At 45.0% G+C, this 19,519-nt stretch overlaps 2 protein-coding genes and 1 long non-coding RNA gene across 9 annotated transcripts in view; 1 reads left to right on the top strand and 2 right to left on the bottom strand.

The window, feature by feature from the left end:
• GPR89A (G protein-coupled receptor 89A) overlaps positions 1-448 on the bottom strand; it is a 59,019-nt gene extending 58,571 nt beyond the window's left edge. For 6 of the 7 annotated variants that reach the window (XM_059884902.1, XM_059884905.1, XM_059884901.1 and 3 more), the window contains exon 1: positions 261-448. In XM_059884902.1, coding sequence (XP_059740885.1) covers positions 261-302 — 42 coding nt within the window. In that variant the 5' untranslated portion in view covers positions 303-448. The remainder of the gene's footprint in view (positions 1-260) is intronic. The other variant, NM_001076970.1, reaches the window with a different exon arrangement.
• Positions 50-3,613, top strand: LOC132344845 (uncharacterized). Its single transcript, XR_009493870.1, has 2 exons — positions 50-136; positions 3,022-3,613. It is a non-coding gene; the product is annotated as an uncharacterized lncRNA (long non-coding RNA).
• A 7,625-nt stretch (positions 3,614-11,238) lies between these two features.
• Positions 11,239-13,347, bottom strand: GJA8 (gap junction protein alpha 8). Its single transcript, XM_015463267.3, has one exon. The coding sequence runs from the start codon at positions 13,224-13,226 to the stop codon at positions 11,904-11,906; it is 1,323 nt and encodes a 440-aa protein (XP_015318753.1). The 5' UTR covers positions 13,227-13,347; the 3' UTR covers positions 11,239-11,903.
• Between the last annotated feature and the right edge of the window lie 6,172 nt (positions 13,348-19,519).

Here is a 19,519-nt window from a genome sequence, read left to right on the forward strand (position 1 = left end):
CCGGGAGGTGGGGTAGGATGGGAGGAGGAATGGAGTATGAGTGGGGGCGCGGACGGCCGCGGGACTCCTCCTGACAGCGAGGGAGCAGGTAGCCGGACGCAGCAAATCCCATACCCTCTCGGAGCTCTGAGCACGGGTGAGGCAGGCACTACCCGCAGGCGAGAAGGGCGAGACTCCGGGCCAGCCCGCATCACCGAGGCCTGGAGAAGACGACTCGGGAGACAGGTTGAGGAGTCCAGAGGCGGGACGCGGTGGCTCACCTGGGAAGTAATCATGATGCTGGAGTCGATCAGGAAACTCATGGTGAAGAGTAACGAGGGCTCGTGCCTCCACTTTCCCCGAAGCCACAGCACTATAGGCCACGGGCCCCCCTAACACAGGCGGCAGTCGCCTGGGGGCCTGGGTTCGCCAGCCCGACGCCATCAAGCTGCGCCCCAGCCAGCCAATCAGCAACTACGTCCAGCGCTTCCCGCCTCGGGCTCCGAGTGGGAGGGACGCTGAGGAGCTGAAAGCGGGGGGCGGGGCCGGGGTGGGGGGGACGTTCTGGGGGCGGGGATTAATTAGAGGGGGCCTGGCCAAAAGGAGCAAAGTACAACAACGAGGTCTGAAAATTCTAAAGCAGTTGTAATGCAGGATAGCATTTCCACTTCTGAGGCTAACGGAGGTGCGGCCTGAGATAACATCTTATTTTAATTCTCTTTTATAATGGTGAAAGTGAAGTTGCTCAGTCGTGTCTGACTCTGCGACCCCATGGATTGTAGCCTACCAGGCTCCTCCATCCATGGGATTTTCCAGGCAAGAACACTGGAGTGGGTTGCCATTTCCTTCTCCAGGGGATCTTCCTGACCCAGGGATAGAACCCGGGTCTCCCGCATTGTAAGCAGACGCTTTACCATCTGAGCCACCAGGGAAGTCCTTATAATGGTGAAGTTAATAATAATGGATTATACCACAAATCATGCGTTCTACATGTCACAACTTAGCTTGGGTCCACAAACAATGGCATAAAGAGGGAAGAATATAAAGGCAGGTTTTAGCACATACAGCTAATCAAGTAAATTTCTGATTTTTTTACCACACTTTTGAGAGGCAAATAGATGTATTGGAGCATGCTCAGAGGTGAGTCATCAGATAAGGACAGATGAAAGGAATTGAACAAAGAAGGCTCAGGTACATTGACAGTTGTCTTCATTGGAAAGAATGGATAGAATTGATATGGCCTCAAAAGATATTTGTAGGACAAAGGAGTTAAACGAACATAGATTTAATTCAAAACAAGGAATAATTCTTTAAGAGTCTGAAGATGAGTTATTTTAGGAAATAGTTGCCCCACTCATGTTGGAATTGCTCAAATGTAGATATAATCACTACTTCATCCATTCAATACTCATTTCGTGAAGGCTTAATGGCACTGCTGTGGAGCTTATCCTTTTCCACCAGGCCTCTACCTAGTCCGTGAAGTCCCTATAATCTCATCCTGAAGCTGTCCCCAGTTGAAGGCCATCACCCAATGTGAGACTGGCTGCATTCAAGGCTGCAGTCAATACCTGGAAGTCAGTACTTGCAACTTGGACCAGAGTGTTTAGTCTACTACAGTCTGAATCACTGAGACTCAGATTTATTACACACAAGGAAATGTATCTTACTTTCTTAGACTTGAATGCTACTCATACTAAGCAGCCCAAACACCTCTCAGACGTCCTGTCCCCAATCCAGAAGGCCAGGGAGCAGTGGAGACATCCCTACTAAGGGAGAGTCTTAGCTAGAGAACTTTGTGTCCCTGGCTACATCTATCAGGGAAGAAGTAGCATCTGTGAAGCAGATGATGAGTTAGACTCTCACCTATCAAGGCTGTGTGATAGTGCAGAATGCTGCGTTAGCCTATCAAGGCAAACAGTTTACCTTAGTCGCTTACTGGAATGCATGGTGGGGATCAGGGTCTCAATGAAGCTTGCAGCAGAAAAAGGTATACAAACCCACTGGCCCCAGGACTGTGTAAAGCTTTGAAAGACACCATTCAAAATTCTATGACAAACCTTGACAGCATATAAAAAAGACATTACTTTGCTAACAGAGGTTCATCTAGTCAAAGCTATGGTTTTTCCAGTAGTCAGGTATGGATGTAAGCGTTGGACATAAAGAAGGCTGAGTGCCAAAGAATTGATGGTTTCGAACTGTGGTGTTGGGGAAGACTCATGAGAGTCCCTTGGACTGCAAGGAGATCAAACCAGTCAATCCTAAAGGAAATCAATCCTGAATATTCACTAAAAGAACTGATGCTGAAGCTCCAATACTTCCACCATCCGATGCAAAGAACTGACTCACTGGAAAAGACCTTGATGATGGGAAAGATTGAAGGCAGGAGGAGAAGGGGATGACAGAGGACGAGATGATTGGGGCATCACCAACTCAATGGACATGAGTTTGAGCAAGCTCCAGGAGATGATGAAGGACAGGGAAGCCCGGTGTGCTGCAGTCCATGGGGTCACAAAGAGTTAGACATGACTGAGTTACTGAAAAACAGAAACAATTCAAAATTCTCTTTACTGTTAACACCTTTGTCCAGGTCAAGGACTGATGTGGGTGATCCAAGGAACTGCTACCCCCTGCTTTTGATTTTAGAATGTCTCCAAAAATCTTCACACTAGATAAACATCCATGTGACTGAACTTCTTTACAAGTTGGTCACCACTCTTCCAAACCTTCTTGGCTATGCAAGTTGGTTCTTTCTTCTTATCTAGGCTCATTTTGGATGTGTTGACCCTGGTGTTGACCTAGTGTGCACTTAGGATGCCTTGTCCAGGGCTTTGGTTGGTTCAGATGAGTCAGAGGTAGTTCTGAATCAAGTGGCATCTTTACCTCAAATCTTGCTCCTCTCTAGTTTATTCTCTGCACAGTAGATGGAGCAATCTTAGAGAATGTGACTAAAAATGCAATGAAAGTGATGGTATGTGATTTCCAAACCTAGGTCATAAAAGACATTGAAGCATCTGCCTTAATCTCTTGATTCACTTGTTCTAGGGGAAACCAGCCACTGGTTCATGAGGACACTCAAGCAGACCCATGGAGTGGCCCAAGTAGAGAGATACTAACTTACCAGCACCAACCTTCTGTGTCACATAACCACGTGAATGGGTGGATCTTACCTCTTCAGTCAAGCTTCAGATGACTGCAGACTTTGTCAATATCTGACTGCAACCCTATGAGAGACCCCAAGCTGCTCCAGAGTTCCTGACCCTCAGAAGCTATAAGAGATAATACATATTGTTGTTTCAGGGGCTCCCAGGTGGCACTAGTGGTAAAGAACCCATCTGCCAATACAGGAGATGTAAGAGACATGGGTTTGATCCCTGATTGGGAAAATCCCCCTGAAGAAGGGCATGGGAAACCATTCCAGCACTCTTGCCTGGAAAATCCCATAGACAGAGGGGCCTGATGGGCTATAGTCCACGGGGGTGCAAAGAGTTGAACACAACTGAAGCAACTTAGCTGGCACACATGCACGTTGTTGTTTCAAGCTGTGAAGTTTTGGAGTGATATGTTACAAAGCGATAGATAACTAATACATGAATCATCACAGACTACATTTTTTACTAAATATTTGCATGGCATAGCCTGAGGCTCTGTCTTTGTAACCTTTTTTTTTTAATTTATTTATTGGTTTGCATGTGCAGGTCTTAGTTGTGGTATATAGCTGCGGCATATACCACAGCTATATTTGATCCCTGACCAGGGATCAAACCCAGGCCCCATGCACTGGGACCTCAGACTTTTAACCATGGGGCTGCCAAGGAAGCCTTCAATCGTTGCAACCTTTGATTTTCATTTCTTCACCACTCACTGTTCACCTGTCAAGCTAAAGCCACATATCTTAGGGTTTTGTTATAGCTACATCTAACCTCAATTTATATAAAGATACTGCTAGGCCCGATAACAGATAAATCTTGAGATCTCAGAGAATTAATACGACACAAGTTTATTTTTTGTTTCATGTGAAATCCAAAAGTCTGATTCATGGGTATTGGAAGAGGTGTTGGTGGGGGTGGTAGTGATCCTCTAGTCTGTAGTCATTTGAAGACTGACTGCCATTGTCGACATATGGCTTCCAAGGCTGCTCTGGGTGATAACAGCCAGCAATTAGTCTGAAAATTTCTCTTTTTTTTCCCTGTAATTATGATAAAACAAGCCCAGTGCCTTAAACCTGGAATTCCTGGGACCTTCAAGGAAGCTCTTCCTCAGATACATTCCTTACAGTGTCAGCCTGCTCTGGTGCTGGGGCATACTTAGCCAATTATCTCTTTTCTGCCCTGGGAGTAGTATTCATTCATTCCCCAGACATTACTATGTTCCATTCACTGTGCTAAGTACTGAATATTCAGAGATTATATAATAATATTGTCAGGCAAGTGTATTCTCCTCGGTTCTGTCTCATCACAACAAAGATTTGAAGTGACGATATGAAGTCTCTTTTTGAAGTCACTTTTGATAAGTGCTATGATCAAGTGTACACAAATATTAAGGGATCAAAAAGGAGGGAGCAACTCACTTTGTATAGGGAATTTTGTGAAATTTCATAAAGAAGAAGACAACTGAGTTGAATCTTGAAGGATGAGAAGGAGCTGATTACAGAAAAAAGGCTGGACAGGGCAGAGTCCTGAAATACTATGAAGTTCCTTCATCACTAAATGTCAGGCTTGTCCATGTTGGGGACCAGCCAATGGCTCTGTAAGACTGGGGCATATGCATGTGTGGATGGATGTGGGAAATGAGGCTAGAAATGTGGGAGATGAGGCTAGGATGTGGTGTACCTACCAGTTAGAAGCTTGTAAGCAACAGGAATAATTTTGGCAACATTAGAAAAAAAAGGAACTCTGGAGTAGCTTAGCAAACTGAAGAAAGGTTGATGAACCATGATCTGTAAAAAGAGGAACTAAGCATTTGCCAGAAATCTAGGTAAGCAGGGAACTAATTGTGAATCTCTTCAAGGGGTTCTGTCAAGATAAATGAATCCCAACTACGTTTCAGTCTCTGTTACTAGACTCAAGATTCACATTCCAGGGAGAGAGTGTATGACTGGCCCATTTGAGTTCAAACAAACAAAACTTGACCCATGATGGATTGAGGGCTCTCCTTTGGGGTCGGCCTGCCCTCCCGCCTCAAGGGTGTACTATTCTTTGTTTGCTGAATAAAACTCTGAGCTGTAACCAAAAGAAAAAACAATGTTACTAAGAATCTCACCAAGATTATATCCAATTGAGGAAGCATAAATCCCAATAGAGATGTTATTAGAGCAGAAGGGAGAATAGATTCTGGGCAGGTAAAAACAGAGGTCTTCTTTAAGTGGGTTGTAGTCACTTACAAATGCTTTGTAAGTCATGTTAAGGAATTTAGAATTGGGGGTAAGCAATTGAGTCACTGAAGGATTTTAGGCAGAGAAGTGATGTGATAAATCTCATGCAGAATATTTTGGCTGATTTTATTTGATGTATTTTTATTTGTAATGAATAACTTTACTTCTTTCTACAGTTCTCAATGACATAAGAGTGAACAAATCCTATTCTTTTGTCTCTTCTCAAGTGGCCAAAGAAGTATATTTTGATTTTTCCTGAGATTTGTGTAGAATAAGAGAGGGGACAGACTGACCAAACTTCAACTGATAAAGAGAGTGTTCTTGTTCTTTCTGAATCAGATTCTCCTCCATTTCACCTAGCGGTGTGCTGGAGCTACTTGTACTGGCTTGTAAGAGTCATTTGCTAAATTTCTTGGAATTTTGTGAGCCAGTGCTAAGTAACAGTTATTAACAAATTACATAAATTTAAAAATGATATAAAGATAATACTCAAAGCTTATCACTTCTTATTTTACTATTATTTATGCTCTTGATATTTATATCTATTGTATGATAGAAATATTTATAATGTTGTGCTATTGTACATCTCATCTCTATGTTCAGTGGCATTATGTTGGTGAGTTGAAATTGAATATGGTGGGAGAATTTACACCAAGGAAATTGACAAACACTGCAAACCAGGGGCTCTTTACCCTGGAAAGAGCTGGTTGTTACACATTTACAAACTTACCACTGCCTCCCTCCCTCTTCCCCAGTGCTCTTGTTCCTCAACCCCTTAATTTCAAAGGAAGAACACCAGAAACTGGGAAGTCTGTTGACAGGGTAGCGTGGCTGACAGGGCAAAAGAAAACACAAAGACAGTGAAAAGTCAAGTTAGTTTTATTGTTTTGTAACAGTCTAACATGTGACTATTAGCTCTGACATAAAGATGTGGAAGGCTGGAGAATTCAGGACACAATCTCAGTAATGCCTTTGCCAGAGGTTTTCCCCAGGAAGTTTGTTTTGATTATGTTTCTTAGCTGAGTCTTTACTAATCCTGTTTCATAGATGAAAATTTTGCAGAAAAAGGCAATGAAGCTATCTACTTTTCTCTCCACATGACTTTATGAATTCTTCCAGAATATCCTTTGTTCTGGAGAACTTCCAGAATGCCTTGGAAGGAGACTGCAATGTAGCCCACTGTTCCCTCATTGGTCATATTGAGTACCACTCTCTCCAGACTTTGGGAGCAGCAATGTCTAGGATAGTGGAGATGACTTGTCTTTCATAAATATCTTTCCTGCTATTTAACTGTTGAACCTAGAAATTTACGTCCTTTTTCTCCTTTCTCCCCCAATTACATGCTTAGTTATCATACAATAATTACAAGAAGGGACAGTCTCCCTGCCTATTTCACTATCACTTCTAGGTACATACTTACTTTGCTTTACCATTGTATTTATGCTTAGAAGAGTTTCCATCCATCCAGGCAAATGTGTTTCATCTACACTTTGCTACTTTGGATTGTGTGATCATTTGCACACAATACACATGGTGGGGGGTAACTCAAGGTTAGGGGAAGGAGCTAGGAGGAGTTGGGGGTGGGTGGGAGGTGCTGTCTGAGTTGTCCGAGCTGCCTCAGGGACTCTCCTTAGGAACTACAGAAAAGCAGCTGTCCACACAAGTCTCACCCCGGGCCTTCCTCACAGCTTGGACTAAGAGCTGCTATATGCAGCTCTTCTGATTCTATGAACTTCCTTCTGCCTGCAGTAAGACTGCCCCAGGGCTGGTACAACTCTCCACAGCGGCCCTAGTGAGCTGAATCCTTCAGCACCACTTTCAGCAATGAATTTCATGCATGGTCAAAGATGTTCTTTTTTGCACTATAATTCTCAGGAATTCAAAACTACAGAAAAATTGACCTCCCCCATCACCCTCATTTTCTTCTTTCATTTTTACTCATTGGCTCAATTTTAACCAGTTGCTTAGTTTACAATCTGTGAAGCATTTGAAAGTGGTGACTGTTATTTCTTCAGTCAACATTTTAGAATAAGGACTTATGACAGATTTGGATAAGACCTTCCCCCCTTTCATTTCCCAATAAGTGAATTAAAAAATCCCACTTATTTCTTCTAGTATGCTCCTGGTATTTCTTGCATATCAATTCACTGGATCTGTCCCATGGAGGAGGGACAGAACTTATTACCCACAATTTACCTAAGGGAAATTGCCATATGGAGTGAGTAAATGACATCTTGGGGTTCCCAGAGTCAGAGAGGTACAGCCCACACTTCTGATTTGACCTTCAGTGTTCCCTGTGGGAAAATCTGATCCCCAGGTTGCACTGACCTTCAGGAATATTTGTCCAACTCTGTGTTGCATACTTCACGTGGGTGCCAAGTAACCGAGTCATGATGAAAAGCAGACAGGCCTTTGTACGATGACCCAAATATGAGACCCAGGGATTACCAGAGCCAAGCTTGAAACTTTCTCACTGAGCTTTGAAGAACTCTATCCTTCCTGGTCACAGATCTCTCCTAATGAAGGTGTTATAACTGCTACTGGGCAGTTAGTCCTTTGCTTCTGGAGAGAGCTGCACTTTTGATGGCCTGCTGTCCAATGCTTCTTTTTACTGGTAGTTCCACGTACCATAAAGGTTTAGTCTAACAAAGGCAGGACCAGGATTAGGATCGAGAGCTTGGCCTTAATGAAGCCCAGGGATAGTGATAATCCTGAGTCATTCATAATTATTTGCCTCAGAATAGATGCTGAGGGATCCAGATGTACGGGGTAAGGTCCTCCACAGACACACTGCTGCCTGTGAATGGAACCTGACAGCAGTTGTGTGCAGCTTAAGATGGAGCGTGAAGGAACACTTTTCCCAGGTAGAAAGTAATTACCCTTCTGTCCCCAGCTATGTCTCAAGGTCAGATAGGTTCCTACCAAACATATGGGGTCAAGATTCTGTTTTGAGTCTTCTCCGAGAAAACATCTCCAGAGTGTCCAGTCCACACCAAAAAGCTGTCACCAGAAAACTGCAAGGCAGGTCAGGAGGGTCAGATAGAAGCTACCCACCTGCCCTTCTTCTCAGTCTCCCTGCTGTTTGAGGAATCAGTCAGGCACCACTCAGCAGGGTCTAGAGTTGGCAGCCAACTCATTAATCCTTCTGATACCCCTGGAGGTAGGTTGGTGGCAAATGCTATCTCTAGTTTGCAGAAAGAAAACGGAGGTACAGAGAGGTTAAGAGACGACAATAACACAACTACTAAGTGGCAGAGAGAGAAAAAAAGAAAAATTCGTGGTCCCTTGATGCCTGGGTCTGTTTCTTCCGAAATAAGCTTCCTTGCTTGTTGGGAAGCCTGAGAGGGACAATGGCAACTTCCACGATAGTGGGGTAGGTACAGACTCTGAAGCAGGATGCCACTTTACTCAAGGAAATACACACACACTTAGGCCTTAGCCATGACAAGGAGAAAAGACCCTGATGCTGGGAGAGACTGAGAGCAGGAGGAGAAGAGGGTGACAGAGGACGAGATGATTGGAAGGCATCACTGATTCAATGGACATGAGTTTAAGCAAGCTCCGGGAGATGGTGAAGGACAGGGAAGCATGGCGTGCTGCAGTCCATGGGGTCGCAAAGAGTCAGACACTACTAATTGACTGAACAAACAAGACAAGGAGACCAGCAGCCTTCACCTACACATCTGCTACTGGTCCCAAAGAGCACCAGCACTTTTCACTTAGAAGAGGAAGCAATTGTTTTCTTTTCTCTTCTGGATTAGATCCTAGTCGAGATACATACTTTACTCTGGTAGTGATCGAGCTGTTCTCGGGCTCTGAGTTTACATCTTCTTAAAATGGGTCTTCAGGAGCAAAACTGTAGGAGCAATAGTGCAGCCATTGGGGGCAGGGGAGTGTGATGATGCCCAGTTCTCAGGCGTGGGATTTTATTTCTTTCACCATCCAGAAGAAGCTCTGTTTGGAATAGCTTTGATGGAAAGGGGAAGGAAGATTCAGGTAGTAGCCAGAAAGCCACAGGTCCACAAGATAAATACACTTGTTCAACTGTCCACTGCCTGATACATTCCTACACTGAAAATTTGTCACTTTGAGTTAACCTAGGCAAAATACATTTTAGGCCTTCTCTTTTAGAATGCAAAATTTCTCTGGAGTAATTTATAAAAAAATCATATCTTAGAATGAATTTAATTTTTAGACCATTTTGCTTTAGGATGGAGCACCAAGGAGTGGGAATACTGTCACAGAGGAGGAATAGTTTTTGAGGAAGCTTTGGTCTGGAGAGCATATCTAGAATGAATATCTTAAAAGGAAGGTGGTAACCAGAGGTCAGCACAAGGGATTTGGCTTTTGAGGGGGATGGTGCTGGATGGGGGGGCGGGGGATACAATGAAGGCAGTTTTTCTGGGTCTCTGGGGTTCTCCTGTCCAGTTCCCTGTGATGTCAACTTGGTTTCTATCCCTCCTACCTTAGTCTTGGCACTGCAACCCATTAAGCATAGCTTTGGTTTAGATGAACCATCTTGGTTATCAATTTCTCCCTCTGCTTTGGGAACTGGTTGGCTCTAGTTAAAATTACTGTGTGTGAGAAATATGTAGTTATACCTGAGGATTTCCTCTGATTGGCCTCTACATATGCGGAGTGTTGGTTGGGGGCACAAAGGGTAGAAGATCTTTCCCTTCAGCCTCTAGGTCCCTTCCAGGGATGAAGTCTGACCTGGGACTAGACAGGGACCCTGGCTGTTTGTGTTCCCAGTTTGTAAAAGGCTCTCCCTGGTGGCCCTCTGATGACTCTTTAGGTATACATCTTGTGACTGAGCAAGGCCTGAGGGCTGATTCTCCTCAAGACAAGCCAGAAGGAGGTATCGTCTAGCCCAGAGCTAGATTTGTTCCCAGTCCCTGATAAAAGGAGGTGTAGATTTCAGGCTGAGTGTTGAAGCTACGAGAGGACAGGAAAGAAAGGGACGTTTTCTGCTTTAGGGAAGAAAACTGCAACCGGGATTTTTAAAACCTTTTCAGTTCAGGGACGGAGAAGGCAATGGCAACCCACTCCAGTACTCTTGCCTGGAAAATCCAATGGACGAAGGAGCCTGGTAGGCTGCAGTCCATGGGGTCGCTAAGAGTCGGACACAACTGAGCGACTTCACTTTCACTTTTCACTTTCATGCATTGGAGAAGGAAATGGCAACCCGCTCCAGTGTTCTTCCCCGGAGAACCCCAGGGATGGGGGAGCCTGGTGGGCTGCCATCTATGGGGTCACACAGAGTCGGACACGACTGAAGTGACTTAGCAGCAGTAGCAGCAGAAGTTCAGGGAGAGGGTATGGAGTCTTGTACTCCTTTTCTGATGGTGCCTAGTGCAGAATTCCCACTAATACAAGGGATGTAATTGCATCAGAACCCAGGGCTACAGTGACCCAAAAGAAAGGCCAGTGAGAACTCTGGACATCTCCTGGACTGATGATTTAAACTAAACACTCCAAAATGGTAAAATGAGGTTTGGAAGCCACAGAAATGAGTTGAGACCATAAATAATATGACCAATTCCATAGGAAAGCTGGGCTCACAAGTATAAGCTGAACTTGCAAATTGGTGCCTGGAAAATCCCATGGACGGAGGAGCCTGGTAGGATGCAGTCCATGGGGTCGCTAAGAGTAGGATACGACTGAGTGACTTCACTTTCACTTTTCACTTTCATGCATTGGAGAAAGAAATGGCAACCCGATCCAGTGTCCTTGCCTGGAGAACCCCAGGGACGGGGAAGCCTGGTGGGCTGTCGTCTCTGGGGTTGCACAGAGTCAGACATGACTGAAGCGACGCAGCAGCAGCAGCAGCAGGTTAAATTTGGCTTGCACATTTTGAGGCGGGGGGGGGGGGCGGGGCGGGGCTCACATGGCATATTTAAAACTTAGCAACGGTAAAAATGTGGAAAACTTCACCTGAACGTTTGGATTTCTGGCTTTTCTTGAAAAATCAGATGGCCAGGTAACACTGTCTGGTAATCGCTGCCTGAAACTGAGCAGCTGCCCTCTGCTCTCCAAATTTCACAGCTCCAGCCCTGGCATGGCATTAGAACAGGTGCACTTCCCCAATTTAAACCACTTCACGAATTAAACCGCCTGCATCCTGTAGGCAGTTAAGTTTGGGACCGCTGATATATGCCACAGGGTGTCTGCTAGGGAAGTGCTGAGTTGATAAAGTTCAGCTGAGTTTGTAAAGTTGCCACAAGGCTGGTAAAAAGTCCTGAGGCAATCAGTTCTGATTGAAAGGCTTTCTATGGGGAAATGAGGATGAAAGCAGAATTGCCCGTGGCTGTGGAGAGGGCCAGGGCCGTCACGAGACTGGGAACTTTGATGGGACAATGGGCTTATCTGGGTAGCCTTTGTACCCGGGAAAGGCAGTTTCCTGGTTGTCTTGCATGCACGGTTCTATCACGGTGCCCGTCCAACCAGGGTGGGTGTGAGGGGAGGGAGAGAAGACTCAAATCGTGTCGGCAACTTTAGGTTTCATCTTGCCGTGTGTTAGCTCAGGCGTTTTCTTTCTCTCTTTGGCACCGCTTCACACGGTGAGATCGTCTGACCTGGCCCGGCTGCTGGTTTTGCTCAGCCTGCTCAGGGGTCTGGTGTCGTCCCCTGGCAGCTCCGCACATAGTGAAGGCGCCTTCTCAGGCGTCAGCTCTTGCTTTGATACCTTCTCAGGCGGCGGCTCTTCTTTCTCAACCTCCTTCTCCACTTCGGGGGGCTCCACTTTCTCCACTTCCAGCACGGCCAGGGTCTCTTGGCCTTCTGTGCTCACTCTCTCTGCCTCCTGACTCTTCTCGCCCACCTCTGGTTCTGCGGCCGCTTCTACGGGCTGCTCCTCCTCGACTCCCTCCTGGGCACCCACCTGAGCGTAGGAAGGCAGGGTCTCCTGGTAGGCCCTGGACAAGTCTCCCAGGGGCCCCGGGCCCACCTTCTCCTCGAACTGACTGAAAGGCTTGGCAGAAAGGGGGCTGGCCTCTACCATCCCCACCTCCGTCAAAGGGAAATAATGGGACACGATTTTCTCTTCTTCGAGGAGCTGGTAGCCCTTGGCCTTCTGGATGGAGGAGACGGCAATGGAGTGGAGGGACTTCTCAGGAATCTCCCCCAGTGGCTGCTCCACTGGCCTCTTGAAGGCGGATCGGATTTTCTTCAGGCCCAGGTGGCTCATCTCCAGAATATTGAGGAAGAGGGACACGGAGGCCACGGACAGCATGAAGAGGATGAAGATGGTTTTCTCGGTGGGTCGTGACACGAAGCAGTCCACCACGTTGGGGCAGGGCCACCGGCTGCAGCGGTAGAGAGGCAGGATCCGGAAACCGTACAGGAAGTAGTGGCCCACGATGAAGCCCACCTCAAAGAGGGTCTTGAAGATGATGTGGCAGATGTAGGTCCTCAGCAGGGTCCCCTCCAGCCGGAACTTCTTGGTGCCTTTGCTGCTGCTGCTGCTCTTCTTGACGCTGCCCTGGTCCGCCGCTAGGGGCGCCCTCTCGCCGCCGTTGCCCGGAGACTGCTGGCTCAGCTCCTCGGCCTCGCGCTCCTTGCGCTTCTCCTCCATGCGGACGTGGTGCACCGCGTGCCCCACGTACACCAGCGACGGCGTGGAGACGAAGATGATCTGCAGGACCCAGAGACGGATGTGGGAGATGGGGAAGGCCTCGTCGTAGCAGACGTTCTCGCAACCTGGCTGCTGGGTGTTGCACACGAAGTCGGACTGCTCATCCCCCCACACGAACTCTGCGGCAGTACCGAGGATGAGGATCCGAAAAATGAAAAGCACCGTGAGCCATACGCGGCCGATGACAGTGGAGTGCTCATTCACCTCCTCCAAAATGTTCCCCAGGAAACTCCAGTCTCCCATGATTCACCTACCTACAGAAGGAGAAGGCAGAGCTGAGCGGCCACAGTGCAATCCACCTTTTTTTTTTTTTCACTAACTCTCGGGGTACCTCCCCTTCATGGGTGGCTGAAACGGTCAGTGGGTAAACAGTATCTTTTGAGTGTTTCCTCAGTGCAGACTAGTACTAGTACTAGGGAACAAAAGAGGCATAAAAGAATCTGCTTCCACTGGCTTTATCATCTGTAAAATGGGTTCTCATTCACTTCACAAGCTGCCTGAAAGGATAAATGAGGCAGCGTCTGTATAAGCCTTGAATTACATATCGAATAAGAAATCATTGTTGATCTTAAATAGAAACTCATGGTTTCATGGATTTAAGTCAAGAACAGAAGCTGAACTGAGGTTCATGAGGCATAATGCTGAAGAAATATTCTAATTCATTGGTGTCTGCCCTCCCCCGCCCCCAGTTTTTTCCTATGTATGAAATTGCCTGTGGTCACCTTACTTGTGACTGTGTTGGGGTATACAATGATCGTATGTTGAAAGGGAAGTAGAACGAAACATATTTTTTGAATATTTGCTTTGTTGCTGACCTTTGACATTACATTTTTTTCATTCAATTTGATACTGTGAGACCTACTCAATGCGTGTTACAGAGCCCAGCACATAATGAAAGCATGATAAATGTTTAACTAATTTGATTCTATCACATGAGAAAACTGAGGCTCTGAGAGTTTAAGTAAATTGTCCAAGATCAGGTAGCTAGCAGCAGTTCTTTCTGTTAGGTTCTTTTTGCCACCCCTTTGGGACTCAATGCCTGTGATTGGAGCTGTACAGTTCTATGACTCCTGTGCTCTTATTTATGTTTTCTCTACTCTAGGCTGAAATCTGGAAACCTTTCTTAATAGCTTTTCAAATTGAAGGTGATATATATATATATATATGTACATATATATTTATTTTTATTTATTATCACTCTTTTAAATCCAGAGAATGCGGAGAGTGCTTTGGGAAGAAATCATGTCACAGGGTGAGAAAAGTCCGTTAAGATGGTTTTAATGTCCCACGGAGTGAAAAGGGTTTAGGGTCTGTAACATGTGGCTGCTTTAATAGAACTAAAATTTCATCTGTCAGAAAAAAAATGCCATTAAACACAATAGTATACAATGCCCCTAGCAATGCGATGACTAATGGACATGGGATTGAACTGATGGGGGTGATGTGTGCAAACTGGGTCATTTGTCCAGTGCAAACCTGTGGTGCAAGCTGGTAATCTCTGAAAGACTCTGGTCAAAACCTCCACCTTGGCTATGTTCCTCTAGCTTGAACATCTTAAGAGTTGTGGGGTGTACTCATCACTGCCCTCAGATCAGGGCAAAAGCCCATGCTAGAGATGCTGGTCTGGGCTTCTCCAGCCGAGCCCTACATTATAGGATCAGAAGTCCATGGGGCCAGAGGATATGCCCATGGCATTTAATGACAATGATATTTGCTAAACACTTGGATGAGTGATGAAATATGGTATCTTAAATTAAGTGGGAGTGTCATCTTTGGAGAGGGTAAACAAAATGACATCTGAAAGCTTTCTTCCAACCTGTAGTTTGGAGACTGGCCAGACAGAATTTGTGGCAGATACTGATGGCAGGGGTGAACAGTGACCAACCTAGGCTCTTGGCTATTTATTTTTTTTGGTGAAGAGTAGAGTTATTCCTCTTGGAGCCACAGAAACTTCCAGTTAGGCCAGGCATCTGCCAGCAGCTTCTCTCCTCATGGGAAGGTTAGAGCAGCTGTGGCACCCCCAACCATGACCCTGGCTTTGGGAAGAGTTCCTTTCGGGAATGGGGAATTGAAAGTGGGCAAGGGTTCTTGACTCAAAACCAGCTGTTCAGAATCCCAGTCACATGCATCTAGTGATACTACTGCCTTTAACACTCCTCAGGTGGCAATCAAATTTAGTTTTTGCCCTATGAAGAGTGGCAGCCATTCCTATTGCCTTCTGGAAGAAGGTGGGAAACAATCATGTAAACAGCTACGCGTAAATCCTACTGGTGACAGAGCTGGGAAAATCCAATATTTTTTAATCAACTAGTTCAATCTAAAATTCATGTCAAAACAATAATTTATGTGGTTTACTCCTGGGAGATCAAGTCTGGCTTTAATGAACTCTAACTGTCATGTTGCTAATGGCTTATCCCCATTGATACATCAGCTCAGTTTACAAGCTTACTTGCATTGTACCATATTGGTCCCTTTGAAATTTTGTATGTTTTTCACTCATGTACCCAACATGAATGTGTGTGGTGAGCACCAACTCTCAGGACTGTATGTCTACTAGTCTTGTTTCCTCCTTTTATTTTTTATTTATTTATTTTTTTGTTTCCCCCTTTTAGAGTCGAAAGCTCTTGGAGGACAGGGACCATTTTGTCTTTATCCTCTATGAACCATCATGACACAGAACAAAGACCTTACAGAGTGGGAGCTCCATAGATACCAGGGGATAGGATCAATGGTAATCATTTGAAATCTGAAATTCTCAATCCCTGAGTGCATGTAATACTAGTCTTACCTACAAGGAGCTCCAATTCCTAAGGAACTTCAATCCTTTTTGCTGTGGCTAGCAGTGGGGAGATTGAAAACTTGCAAAGAAGTGGTAAATTCAAAAAAAGGTTGGTAAATGGATCCAGAACTAGTTATTTTGAGGTATTGTCTTGTATAAAATTAAAGATATAAGCTGTAAGGCCAATAATTCTTGACATGTATCATGACACACATTCATGATATATAAAGACCCTCCTGACTACCCCATTCATAATTTCCAAACTAAAACCAGACAGAGCTGTGTCCTTCCACACCTCACCCTGCAATGCTAGGAATGTTTGACTGGTTTTCTTTCTTTTTTAAATGTCTATGTTACAGAATTTCTTGTATTAATGAAAAAAGAGAAACTATAATTGAGGACAAAATCTTTCCAATTCCATGCTGTTGAAACAGGCCAACAATACCATTAAGGAGAAAAGATTTAGAAGTGCTAAGGAGAGGTGCCCTGGGTTATTGACTTCTAAAAGTGAAAATTATAATTAAAGGAAGTCAGATAAGAGTAAATCTGGGCAAACTGTTTCATTGGAATGGCAAAATCTAAAGCAAAGGATTTCCCTTTTCTTCAAGGAGGCAACTCTCTCGTTTATTTTGCTTGTTAAAATCTATTACAGGTGGAAAATAAACTGACAGAGTTCGAGCCTCCACCCTCAAGCTATCCACCATAACACCCCACCAGAGGATTATGGTTTCAGGTAATGATTAAAATAATACCTTATGTTTGGGTAGCCCTTATCTATTTATAAATGGTACATTTTAGCATATCTTATTTCAGTTTCATAACAACGTGTGAACTAAGGCCAGTGGTCATCAGACTTGGATTTCAGAGACTAGTACAATAACAACAAAATAGGATACTGACTCCAACATATTGCTACTAACTCCTTATTTTGCCAAAAAACTTTATAAATTACTATAACTGCAGTCTTTTTTCACCATCATCTCATAAAAGGGGAATTTTAATACTATAAACCTAGATAGGACATAAATTTGGAATAAAAGACAGGCCTTGAAATCGAACACATTTAACTTGGTGAACAATTTACTCCATTGTTTACTACATCACTGTCACATTTTAGTCACAGGCAGCTGAATAATTCATCTTGGACCAGAGCTGACAGGTCTACAGATGGATGGTTGAGAACCAGGGAACCTGGCATTATCAGCCCCATTTACCAGGATGGGAGATGGAGTGGGAGGGTAAGTAAGTCTCCCAAGGGAGCTCAGCTAGTGAAGGCAGAGCCAGGACATGAGCCGTGGTTTTCGACTTCAAGCCCAGGGTGGTTTTCAGGATAGCATAGCCTTCTTCTGGCTTTGAAGAGGCAGAACAGCACATATACGTCCGTGTTAACTAGTTCCATAAAAAGGATTAGAGGCCACTTACCACTGGAGTAGGAAATGGAAACCCACTGCAGTATTCCTGCCTAGAAAATTCCATGTACATAGGAGCCTGGAGGGCTACAGTCCACGGGGTTGCCGAGTCGGACAGGACTGAGCAACTGAGCAAGCAAGCAAGCACCACTCCGGTGGGTAAGGCAGTGTAAATGTGCCGCCACGTTTCTCGAGCAGCCCCTTTAACCACCAGCTGTCAGAACCTGCTCCCAGGAAGATCTTAGCGGTGCTTAACAAACCCATTCCCGTGCTCCAGTAAATACTCCAACATGGAAAATGCTGAGCATGAAGCCTCTCCTACCCCCACGGCACTCAACAGATATTAACATCACTGCTACTTCTATGGCAGAGTTTGAGTGAAAAAGTACAGAGAACTTTCATAACCTCAAATACATGGTTTAGATCCCTCGGGCTACCTGGGGACATGTTAATTCATTCTGATAAAAGAAAGGCCTTAGAAAGTCAAGTTGTAGTTAGAATTTGGACATCTCTGCCACCACCCCACCTTGTCCCTCCATTCTCGCATTTCTTTCCCTTCCAAACCTCTGCCAACTCTTAGGCTAATTCCAAGGTTTTTGGAATTGAACTCTAAATCCAGCCATCCTAATCCAAGACTGAACATTAGTGGCAACCTTTCTCCTTTTGGAGAATTCCAGAAGTAGCCCTTAGATTAGGCTGGGAAAGAAGTGGGGGATGGGAGGGGTTGGGAAGCCTTCAAGCTAATATCACCCAGGGTAAACTTGCCAATAGGAGTAGGATCTCCCGGAGAGATATGTGTTCTCTTCGTCTCTTGGCGCTCAGCGGTAAAATGGCAACTTTGGCCTCTTTCCTTTGGCACCTAAAAGCCCACCTCCCACTTCTCTACCCCGCCCCTACTGTGCTGCACGACTGAGCAGATATGACTGGATTGACCCTGATGGGTAGGTTTTACTGTCCAGCAATATTTTAAGCTCCCAGCCAGACAGCTTTTATGAAAGGAGGGATGTTTGGAAAACAATAGGCGAGAGAGAATGGGAGAGCTGTGTTAGGCATTGAGGGGAGGAGAGTGGGGAAAAGCTGATGTGGGAAAGCTTAGCCAGGGCTTCTGCAGCCTCCAAAAGTTTCTTTTAGCAGCAGACTGGCCCTCCACAACAGGAGATCTTTGACTTCTCTCCAGAGGACATAAGCCCTGGGCATATTTTCCCAGCACCTTATCGTGGGCTTAGAGAATCTTAGGGATGTAGGGACAGTCAGAGGTCACGGAGTCAGATGGGGCCAAAGCCACTCCAGAAAGAGTAAACATGATCCCTTTAAAGGATGATATCTCATCTTCCATTGGTGGTTTGTTCTTGTGTCTCATAACTTTCAGCAGGGCAGTCTCCCTCACTGGAAAGGAGTCTTAATACTCCAAAGAATTCTGGCACCATTTGTCAAGGTAATGATGTTTCCCGCTTTGTTTCACTCATAAATACTTTTGAGAAGCTGAAGAATCAAGGGGAAGAAAGCTGAAGAGATGTCAGTGAGAGTTTTAGACTTTAGTGCCTCCATCTGTGGAATGGGGGTTTGATAGTTTTGCCCACCAAGAGAATGTTGGATGAAACACGAATATGACTGAAGGAGGAATGATGCTTGGGAAGCTAGCACGGAGCGCTTGAGTGCATGTTCTGTGCCTCTCTGAGCCTGCTCCCTTTCCACTATTGCACTGCTATAATGGTAAAATGGTTGTTGTGACCACATTTTCCAAAACAAAAATTGGGGCATTTTATTCTACAAACTTACTTGTGGAAAAATAGAGCAAAATAGTTGAAACTGGAATTGTTTTAAGAAATCTGCAATGTGTGATTACTAAATCAAAGGCAACTTTGAGATTAAGCCAGGGGGGAAAAGGGCACTTGCCTCAGCCACACTCCTTATTTCCTGTCCTTTCTGGTGTCATGGGCATATTGCATTTTATTTTTCAAGTCCTAGGCATACTTTATTTTTAATCTCACAACAAACCACTGCAGTAGGTGTTCTTAGTTTGGTGGTGTTTAGTTTCTAAGTTGTGTCCAACTCATTGTGACCCCATGAACTGTAGCTCTCCAGGCTCCTCTGTCCATGGGGTTTCCTAGGCAAGAATACTGGAATGGACTGCCATTTCCTTCTCCAGCATATTGCATTTTGATGGTGGCAGTTTGAAGGAGGAGAGTTCCAAGGTTGTGGGTCTCAACTTCTATTTTTATTAAAATCTTCACTAGCCCACAGCCTTATTTTCTCTAGAATTCTGATTTCTTTCCAACTTCTAGGTTTAAGGGCCCACAGTGATTGAGATGATGCCCTCCAGGGAATCCCTCTGTTGAAAACAGCCA

Source organism: Bos taurus, chromosome 3, assembly GCF_002263795.3.
Source record: "Bos taurus isolate L1 Dominette 01449 registration number 42190680 breed Hereford chromosome 3, ARS-UCD2.0, whole genome shotgun sequence".
NCBI classification, from domain to species: Eukaryota; Metazoa; Chordata; class Mammalia; order Artiodactyla; family Bovidae; genus Bos; species Bos taurus.